The sequence below is a fragment of the Podarcis pityusensis genome (assembly GCF_964106645.2).
Source record: "Podarcis pityusensis genome assembly, chromosome: Z".
Classification (NCBI taxonomy): Eukaryota; Metazoa; Chordata; class Lepidosauria; order Squamata; family Lacertidae; genus Podarcis; species Podarcis pityusensis.
The window spans coordinates 49749997-49760314 of NC_138044.1; the positions used below are offsets into that span (position 1 = coordinate 49749997).

Here is a 10318-nt window from a genome sequence, read left to right on the forward strand (position 1 = left end):
GGTGGGGGGCTGCCTAGCTGCAGAATCTGGCAAGCAGCAAACAAGTTAAATGTGGCTTTTGCAATGTGACAAAAATACAGAGGGCATGTTAATTGCTTTCATTTAAAGATAAATATATCGGGGGGGGCAGGGCATGCAGGGTTGGATGAGTAGCACCAGGGGCCATCCAACGAATCCAAATGTCAGAAGACCCCTTCACAAAACAGTTTTACTCTAGAACTCCCTCCCACAAGATGTAGCACTGGGCATCAGGGATGCCAACTTGAATAAAATATTTGGGGGGACAGGTAAGCCCTGCCCCACATAATTGTTCACACGACGCAGCACATAAACACCATTTGAATGGCAATGACTATTTATTGGGGGGGCTCAAATATTTTACGGGGGGGGGGGGAGAGAAGACCCTTCAACCCCTAGAAGTTGGCTCCTATGATGGCCACCAACTTGGATGGCTTTAAAAGAGGACTGGACAAGTTCCTGGAGGAGGCAGAGGAGGCAATTTGTGACTTAGTGTCAGTGGTTAGATTCTTCACTCCACTGTTGGAGGCAGTATTGCTTCTGACTCCCAGTTGCTGGGGGCTGCTAGTGGGGAGGGGGCTGTTTCCCTTGGGTCCCGCTTGCAGGCTATTTCCCACAGGGTCATCTGCTTGGCTACTGGCAGGGCAGGGTGCTAGCCGAGTTGTGCCCCTTTGGCCTGACCATGTTGGCCGGGCTCTTCGTAAGTTTTTATTCACCATCCTTCTTGGCATCCTGGCTATTCCAGGCCATTATCAATTTTCATCAACTGCCTGAAACGCGGGTCAAGGCAATGGCCAAGGTGACCAGCCATGTCTCCTCTTTATGGTTTGCCTCCCGAAACTACTTAGGAGTTACTGAATTCTTTCTTTTTGCTACGACAAAAAAAGCAGCAGGGGGGGGTAGGAATACTGTGTGGCCTTCTCAATGGCAGAGGCTTCTCAATTGCCAAGGAAATGTAAATGCAGTCTACCTTCTTTCCCACCAATCCCGAGTTCAGCTCCCTTGCTAGAAACTCCACCCCACTGCAAGGGGGGGGTAGAGAAGAGAGCAACAGCCACATGGTTTGGGAGGCATCAATTGTTGCGAATTCCATCAGCAAATTCCTCCACGGTTTGCCTGAATTCATTTAGTAGATCCGAAGGGGGGCTGGGGGAGAGAGACGGGAGGTGATTTCCTCACCAAATAATCTCTCTTCACCCCTCCGCTTTTCAGCTGCTCCGAAACTGAAGTTGTTTAAAGAAAGAATGAGATGTCTGCAATCCAGGGCTCTCTTGAAAAGTGTGTTTGGAAAACTCAGGAACCCAGATTACAATTAAATTGTAATTGTGTGCGTGTGTGTGTGTGTTGGGGGGTTGCAATAAAAGGCTACAGCTTTTTGCCAATTTGTTCACTGGAGATTTCCCCCTCAGCTCTCCCCACACGGCCGCCGCCGCACGCCCCCAGCCTTACACAAGAAAGAGAGAACGGGGGGCAAATTTTTCTCCTTCACACAAATCCCCATTCCCCAATTCTTTCTTTGGGGATACACGGGCCTACCTAGAAGTAAGTCCCACTGAGCTCCAGGAGGCTTACATGCAAGTAGACGCTCCTGGGATTGAGCTCCAAATCGAACTTCCACAGAAGAACGGCGTCGGGCTTGCAAGCCTTGTCCCAAGTTTGCAAAGGGGGAGGGGGCCCGGTATCGAGGAGTTAGGGGTCCATTTCCCGCACCCACCCCAACGAGGCCCTGCTTTCCAAGGCAGTTCAGACAGCAGGGGTTGCCAAATCAGAACTGTTTTTGACGTGGTTTTTTTTTGGGGGGGGCGAGTAAAGCCCCGGGGGTGTCCAAGGACACCAGTTGCCGGCTGAAAGCTCTTGGCAAAACCTCGGGGAGAAGGGAGAGAAAAGCGACAGCCCCCCTGGAAAAGTCTTGGTAGAGCGAGAAAGAGTCGTGGAATATAATAAAATTAAACCCCGAGCCTACTCCAGAACTGACGACAAAGAAGGCTTCTATTTCCCCCACCCCGCAGAAAGTGACCTAAAGCCGGTCCCCCACGGCTACTCCACCCCCCTAACTCCCCGCCGCCCCTCACCGTTGATTTCGTGGCTGGGCGCCTCGCTCTGGCTGAAACCTTTGGCCACGTAGAGCTTCTTGACTTCGGAACAACTTCGCGAGCGCGGCTCGGCCGACGACGCGGCGGCGGCGGCGATAAGCAGCCAAAGGAGCGGCCGGCCCCAGGCGGCGGTGGCCGGGGGCCGGAGCCGTGGGCGGGCCAGCATGCTGGACGAAGGCGCGCGGGCACCGGAGAGGAGAGAGCGCCGCTGGCCACACGGCCCGGCGGAGGACGGCGAGGGCGCCCTGCCGCGCGCGGCGAGGCTCCCCACCGCGGCCGAGTCCTCGGCGGCTCCTGCGGAGAAGAAACTTTAGGCGCCTCGGAGGGAAAGACGCGGCGGCGGCGGTGGCGGCAGAAACACCAGCCGGGACAGGCAGCGGCGGCGGCGGCCCCCAGGAAAAGCAGGAGCAGCCTGGCGGGGCGGAGTGGAGCTGGAGCCCTGCCTTCGCCTCCGCCTCTCCAGGCGCGCGCGCGCCTCCCTCCGTGCGGGGAAGCCGGCAGGCGCGCTCGGGGGCGGGATGGGAGTGCGGAGAGGGGGCAGTGAATGGGTGGGCTGGCCCCAATCGCGAATCTCCCTCCCTCCGCCCCTGCCCATGATGAAGATAAGAGAGAAGCGGCTGAGAGTTCGCAGGGACTCTTTTTTAAAAAATAAAATAGATTGCGCGGGTCTCGCTTCCATTCCCTAGGGTGCCCCTCCCTTCCAAAAGCAGATTTTTGGCCGCCGCTACGATCCTGGCAAGCCGCACGCCCCTCCCCCTCCGTCTGCGCCAGAAGGGAGACCCATTGAGTTCAATGAGAGCCTAAGGAACAGGTGAGGGGTGCGTGGGTAGGTGTTTGCCGGCGCGCCGTAGGCTGCAAAAATCTTCCATGCGCTTCCTCGCGAGTAAGCCTTCCTGGGACTTGTTTCCGAAGCCACGTGCATAGAATGGCTCTGATGGAGGCGGGGAAAAGTCTGCCGTTGCTCACCTGGGGGCAAGTCCCGTTGAAAACAATTGGTCTTACTTTTGAGCAGACGTGCGAGGGGAGAATGGAGTGGGCACTGTTAAACCCTGAAAGGAGGCGGAGGGTTGGATCCGCGCAGCCTGTTCCTGGTGAGGTGTTTGCAGAAGGAAGCCCGAATGAAGTCCACACAGGGGGGGGGGGGTCGTTTTCAGGTAGTAGGGTAGCCGCTCCCTACACCAAGAAGTCTTATTACAATGACAGAAAAGAAAATGAGCATTTATTGACACCACCAGCAGCTAAATATGTATCCTGCAACATGTTTAGGTTACAATTCTGTTTTTTTCCTTTCGTGTTGGTTCCATGGCAGGCTGCCATCGAGCTTACTTCATTACAGCTAAGTGACATTATGGAACCCGGGAGACCAGAGTTCCAATCCCTGCTCAACCAGGAAGCTCACTGGGCGACCTTGGACCCGTGTCTGAGCCTGACCTACCTCGCAGGTTGTTGTGAGGATAGAATGAGGAGGAGGAGCTATAAATGCAATAAATAAAATTATTACCATTATTATTACCATCCAGCCTTCACTAGCACATCCCAGAGCAGGTTACATCATTATATTCAGAATTAAGGACAGTTAAAACAGAGTTCAGTCCCAGGAATAAGGTGGGCCCTGAAAACACACATTTCAGACTACAGGTAGCTGGAAAATAAACTATTGCATCCCTTGGGACTTACTTCTGTGGAAACACATAATGCACAGGGCTGTACACTACAGTGGTACCTCGGGTTACAGACGCTTCAGGTTACAGGCGCTTCAGGTTACAGACACCGCTAACCCAGAAATATTACCTCAGGTTAAGAACTTTGCTTCAGGATGAGAACAGAAATTGTGCTCCGGTGACGCGGCGGCAGCAGGAGGCCCCATTAGCTAACGTGGTGCTTCAAGTTAAGAACAGTTTCAGGTTAAGAACAGACCTCCAGAATTAATTAAGTTCTTAACCCGAGGTACCACTGTATTTGGTTCAAATTTATTAACTCACCTGTTTTTCACTCAGCTGTGTTTTGTAACAAGTTCATTTGTTTTTCAAACAGATTTGGTCTCATCTTTACCCTCTTGTGTGTGTGTGTTTTACTGGCAACTTTGACATTTTTGTGGTGCTGACACAACAGCTAAGGAACCAGATGCCTTTACAATACTAAACAGGTGTTACGCTCAGTGGTGTGTCCTGTCTGTTATTTACTAACTCCATCAGATTTGCAATTTCTACACTCCTTCTATTGGAGGCTTATTAGTTATTATTAAGAGGGAGGCGGAGATTCCTGGTACTCCCAACATTTCTTTGTTTTCCTGCAGGCCTGGGTTAAAAGTCAGTGACCCAAATGGATTTTGATGCAGATCTTTTCCGTGTGGCGATTTCTGATTGGCAGGTAAACCAATTCAAATTAATTGGTTGTCTTTGCACATGTGCATGCGTGCTTCCACAAACACACACACACATACCCCAAGCATCAGTGGTGTTAGCATCTCCTGGAGCCCCGCCTCTCTATCTTTAACCACACCCCTCCCATGATTGGCTATGCCCATTTTAAAAAAAGAAATAGATGTAAACTTGCCTATAGCAATTTTAATAGAAAATCTCCTGTCATGCCTAAACACATTTTCCTTCACTTTAAAGTTGCTATGATTCTATGATCTATTTCCTTACATTTTTAGAATTAAGGAGTAGCGATTTTTCCAAGGCATGGGGACAAAACACACACATTTTTCCCAGGCGAAAGGCTATCTTAAGAAATGTTGCAGCCCAAATGACACCCTTTCTCTCTCTTTTGAATAAATTTTATTAGGGTTTATAGAGAAAAATGCAAAACAATATCAAATATATTTTCCTCTTTTTTTATCCGAACTAAGACTTTGATTTAAATACAATAAAAATATAAAGAGAATGGAGGGAGAAATTATTAAAAACAGAGAAAGAGAGAAATAAAGAAAAATTAAAAAGAGGTTGAGAGAGAAAAAAATAAAATTCAGAAGGTAAGTCCACTGTATATAAACAAAATTCACTTCATCCACGCCAATGTTATAGCCAACAAAGCTACTTTCTATAAACAAACACCCTTTCTCCAAGTCAAGATGCAGAGCACCCTTGGCCAACTGGGCTTCTTTCGCTGAGGCGGCTAGAGCGCTGGCGGCGGATAACTCATTCTGAATCTGACCGGACACGGGTTAGAGCTCAATGTCGAGCCTACCAAGTGGCGATAGCGACGGCGAAGAAGACTTTCTTCACTGCCTCTATTGCATCTGCAGAAAACAACAGCAGGAGACTCTTTCAGGTGGTTCGCCCCTGCTCCTTCGGGGCCCAGTACAGGTCACATGATTTCCTGCAATGATTTTGCAAAGTTTTTTGCAGATAAAGTCACTCATATTTGGAAGGAGGTAGACACCACCGTGGGAGCAGGGCTGGGGCGGGAGAGTGCTAGAGCCCTGTCTGGTCAAGTTGCATGGAATCAATTTCAATCTGTTACCTCCGAGGATGTGGACAGGCTGCTTGGATGCGTGAAACCAACCACCTGTCTCCTTGATCCTTGCCCATCCTGGCTTATAAAAGCTAGCTGGGAAGGGTTGGGAGACAGGCTTCATGGGGTGGTGAATGCTTCCCTCGGTGAGGGAGCCTTCCCAGACCCGCTGAAAGAGGCGGTTATTAAACCGCTTCTTAAAAAACCATCTTTAGACCCGGCCAGTATGGCCAACTATCGCCCAGTCTCAAATCTTCCATTCTTGGGCAAGGTGACTGAGCGAGTGGTTGCTGAACAACTCCAAGCACGCCTGGAGGATGCGGACCATTTGGATCCCTTCCAGTCGGGATTCAGACCTCATCATGGGACTGAAACTGCCTTGGTCGCGCTGGTTGATGATCTCCTGTGGGCCAGGGGACAAAGGTGAGAGCTGTTTCCTGGTTCTGCTGGATCTCTCAGCGGCTTTTGACACCATCGACCATAACATCCTTCTGGACCATCTAGAGGGGCTGGGAGCTGGGGGCACTGTTATACAGTGGTTCTGCTCCTTTTTCCTGGGCCATGTTCAGAAAGTGGTGGTGGGGGATGAGTGTTCAGACCCCTGGGCTCTCACTTATGGGGTACCTCAGGGTTCTGTCCTCTCCCCCATGCTTTTTAACATCTACATGCAGCCGCTGGGAGAGATCATCAGGGGGTTTGGGCTGGGTGTTCATCAGTATGCGGATGATACCCAGCTCTACCTCTCTTTCAAATCAGAACCAGTAAAGGCGGTGACGGTCCTGTGTGAGTGTCTGGAGGCGGTTGGAGGATGGATGGCGGTTAACAGATTGAGATTGAATCCTGACAAGACAGAAGTACTGTTTTTGGGGGACAGGGGGCGGGCGGGTGTGGGGGACTCCCTGGTCCTGAATGGGGGTAACTGTGCCCCTGAAGCACCAGGTGCACAGCCTGGGAGTCATTTTGGACTTGCAGCTGTCCAAGGAGGTGCAGGTCAATTCTGTGTCCAGGGCAGCTGTCTACCAGCTCCATCTGGTACGCAGGCTGAGACTCTACCTGCCCGCAGACTGTCGCACCAGAGTTATCTCTAGTTATCTCTCGCTTGTACTACTGCAATGCACTCTATGTGGGGCTACCTTTGAAGGTGACTCAGAAACTACAACTAATCCAGAATGCGGCAGAGACCACATAACACCAGGCCTGAAAGACCTACATTGGCTCCCAGTATGTTTCTGAGCACAATTCAAAGTGTTGCTGCTGACCTTTAAACGGCCTCGGGTCCTCTACCCCTAAACTGCCTCAGTCCAGTATACCCGAAGGAGCGTCTCCACCCGCCCAGTTCTGCCTGGACACTGAGGTCCAGTGCTGAGGGCCTTTTGGCGGTTCCCTCGCTGCGAGAAGCCAAGTTACAGGGAACCACACAGAGGGCCTTCTCTGTAGTGGCGCCTGCCCTGTGAAACGCCCTCCCACCAGATGTCAAAGAAATAAACAACTATTTCACATTTAGAAGATATCTGAATTTAGGGAAGCTTTTAAAGTTTGATGGACTATTGTATTTTAATATTTTGTTGGAAGCCTCCCAGAGTGACTGGGCCAGATGGGCAGGGTATAAATAAATTATTATTAATATTATTATTATTATTATTATTAGGCAAACGTGGCAGGAAGCCCCTCAAGCACCACCTCCTGTCACTGGCAACAATGATAGAGTTAAACAACTAACCAAGCACCTTGTCTACTTGTTGGACCAGGCCTGCCTTGCACCTCTGACCCTAGGGGAGCGAGTGACGCTGTGATCTAGGCCACTGAGCCTCTTGGGCTTGCCAATCGTAAGGTTCCGTGGTTTGAATCCACATGATGGGGTGAGCTCCCGTTGCTCTGTCCCAGCTCCTGCCAACCTAGCAGTTCGAAAGCACACCAGTGCAAGTAGATAAATAGGTATCGCTGCAGCGGGAAGGTAAATGGCATTTCTGTGTGCTCTGGTTTCCGTCACGGTGTCCGATTGTGCCAGAAGCAGCTTAATAATGCTGGTCGCGTGACCCGGAAAGCTGTCTGTGGCCAAAAATGTATAGATTGCTCTTGGAATGGCATGACCTGGAAAGCTGTCTGTGGACGCACACCAGCTCTCTCAGCCTAAAGCAAGATGAGCGCTGCACCCCTTAGTTGCCTTCGACTGGACTTAACCATCCAGGGGTCCTTTACCTTTTTACCTTTAACTGCACCTCTGACAGCCCACCCCACCCCCCAATCCGACAAGTAAGCACTGCCCTTACATCCCTTGGCCACATTCTGGAACGTGCAAATCAAACTCATCAATTTCCCAAACCTTTTGAAGGTTTAGGGTGTCTGGCTATGCTGGCTCACCCTTCACCACTGCCAGAGAGGAACATCATAATGGAGTGGCTCAGGAAACAGGTAGGATCTTGCAAGTCTCTCCTCCTTGACTCTTCTGCCTTTAACTCATGAGTAAAGAGACCAACTGGTTAATAGAGGGCACTTTATCCCAGAGGAACGTCTCTGTGCTGCCTGAAAAGAGCAGTTGTTGTTATGTGGGGCAAAGCTTCAGAAATCTGCTGAAACACCTTTGTCAGAGGAGGAAAAGGTACAGAGACTCCCCATACATAAGAAACTGCCTCCTTCTAGCTAAGCATTGCCTACACTGGCTGGCAGCAGCTGTCCAGGTTTTCAGGCAGTAGGTCTCCCCCAGTCCTACTTGGAGACTTCTGCATGCTCAGCAGGTGCTCTACCATGGAGCTATAGCACCCCCCATTTCTCCCTCTCTCTTGTAAGCCAGATGTGACCCTCTAGAATAAGAGAACTGTAGAGCTGGAAGGGACCTTGAGGGTTATCCAGTCCAACTCCCTGCAATGACATTGCTGAACTCCAGCTCCCGTGGTCCCTGGTCACTGGCCATGCTGGCTGGGGCTAATGGGAGTTGGAGTCTAGAGGACCTCAGGTTCCCCACCGCTGCTCTAGCCCTGCCTATTCAGTCCCACTTCCCTTCCATCTCTGGCCACACTCTTTCTCAAGGAAACAGATATGAAGTCCCATTGAAGTAACATGTTTTGTAACATGCTTTGGCTGCCACTCTTCCTCTGGAAATGAAGGATAGGTCCCCCAACTCCCTTGGCAGACTAGATGCCATGCTCAATGCAATGCATATTTCCCCCAATGACTAATTGAATTCAAAGCAGCCATGGAGCAGAAGAATGTTCAAGGAAGAAGGGGAGGAGGATGCTTGTTAACTTCCATATCCAAACTATCCTCCCTCTCCAGCAACCTTTCACCCTGCAGGGGGAAAGAGATGCAAGCCCATGGGGGAAAAGATGAATGCACCTGAGCATCCTCACTGCTGCAAGGCACAAAGAACACAGGTAACATTTTTAAACTTCTGGCATTTATACCGTGCGCCATGCATCCCACAGCATCATTAAATTGATTGCTGACCAATTGCCGTTTTATCCCGGTTTGAGTATGGCTTTATGGGAAGGCCTTGGGCAAAGCCCTAATTCCTGGCCTCAGTTTCTCAACTCTGTAACCCTGGGCAGGGGGAGAGGAGCTGACTTGCCTCACAGGGCTGTTGTGATGTTGAGACAATGACTTATGTATCTGGGAATTTTTTTACAAAGCGACAGAGACTTGGAAAAGTTTCCTCATTGTAGCTACACGTTGTGTCTTACAATTTATTGATCAGGTCTGCACCTGTTTTGCTTTGGAACAGCTGCTATTTTTCACAGGCTGTTCACTGAGCTCTGAGTGATACAGATGTTTTTTTAAAAAAAATATTATTTTCAGAAAAAGACAAGAATGCAAATCATAAAAGCAGTAACATGAGAGAAATTTCCAGGCCAGAACAACAAAACAAAGTAAAAGCAAACAAGATGTAAAACAAAGGTCTGGATATTCTGCTTCTCTTCACAGGCTCCTAATGAAGCAGCAGAGAACTCCAAAGATACTGGGCACTGATCTCTTTGCTGTTAAAGATGCTAGAAACTCACATACCTTGCTGGTGAATCTGCAGATTCTCTGGTTGTCGCTGCTGGTTCTCAGTATTTTCTTTTCATTGTTACAGGGAAGTGATGGTGCCCATTTGATATCTTTTCAGGTATAACACACACAAATATTCTGAACAATATGGGTGAGAGGGGGGATATCCCATTTGTCCTCCAAGTCCACTTTTAAACTCTATTCGTGAAACAGAAGATGTGTGAAAGGCTTTAAAAACAAAACAATGCCTCAGATTGGATCAGAAGTTGAAATCCTCCCCATTCACCTGACTGACTTCAACTGGTGCCACAGTGCAAGCACTGTTGTTACTGGTCAGTGACTTCCTAAATGAACAAGTTACGGTACTTTCATCTTTTCTGCCCAAGTGATCAGATGATATTAAAACCTATGTGCAATTTGGCAGGAAGCAGGGAGAAAGCGAGAGAGCAGCAGTCACTAGCAAACCTAAACTATTTACCTTATGTCAGGTTCTGCAAGGGCTACAAAAAGCTGGTTTTCATGTCACCAGAACAACACTTGGTTTCTCTCTCCCCCCTCCCCGCTCCCCCACTCCTCCTCCCCATTTTGGAATTAACAAAGTAAACTGATCTTCCTGCAGAATGTGTCATACAATTAGGATTGGGATAAACAGGTTTCTCAGTATGGCCTCTGTATCCTGGTGGGCTGAGGAGACAAAGGGACAAGGATGGGCAAGGTGGAGAGAGCAGGTTTCATCAAACAAAGCTTGCGTCTGTTTTCAGTGCCAG

The 10318-nt window shown here is 49.7% G+C and overlaps 1 protein-coding gene and 1 long non-coding RNA gene across 3 annotated transcripts in view; one reads left to right on the forward strand and one right to left on the reverse strand.

Annotated features, from left to right (window-relative positions):
* The window catches only part of GPC4 (glypican 4), a 108001-nt gene extending 105522 nt beyond the window's left edge, over nucleotides 1-2479 (reverse strand). Inside the window, exon 1 of the mRNA XM_080990369.1 lies at nucleotides 2091-2479. Within this exon, the coding sequence (XP_080846495.1) occupies nucleotides 2091-2277 (187 nt within the window). The 5' untranslated portion in view covers nucleotides 2278-2479. The remainder of the gene's footprint in view (nucleotides 1-2090) is intronic.
* A 113-nt stretch (nucleotides 2480-2592) lies between these two features.
* LOC308468314 lies at nucleotides 2593-9528 on the forward strand. 2 transcript variants are annotated; one of them, XR_013981557.1, is made up of 5 exons: nucleotides 2593-2922; nucleotides 4146-4257; nucleotides 4408-4481; nucleotides 8841-8938; nucleotides 9486-9528. It is a non-coding gene; the product is annotated as an uncharacterized lncRNA (long non-coding RNA). The 2 variants fall into 2 exon arrangements; XR_013981556.1 differs by having other exon boundaries at nucleotides 2593-4257.
* Nucleotides 9529-10318: the final 790 nt, after the last annotated feature.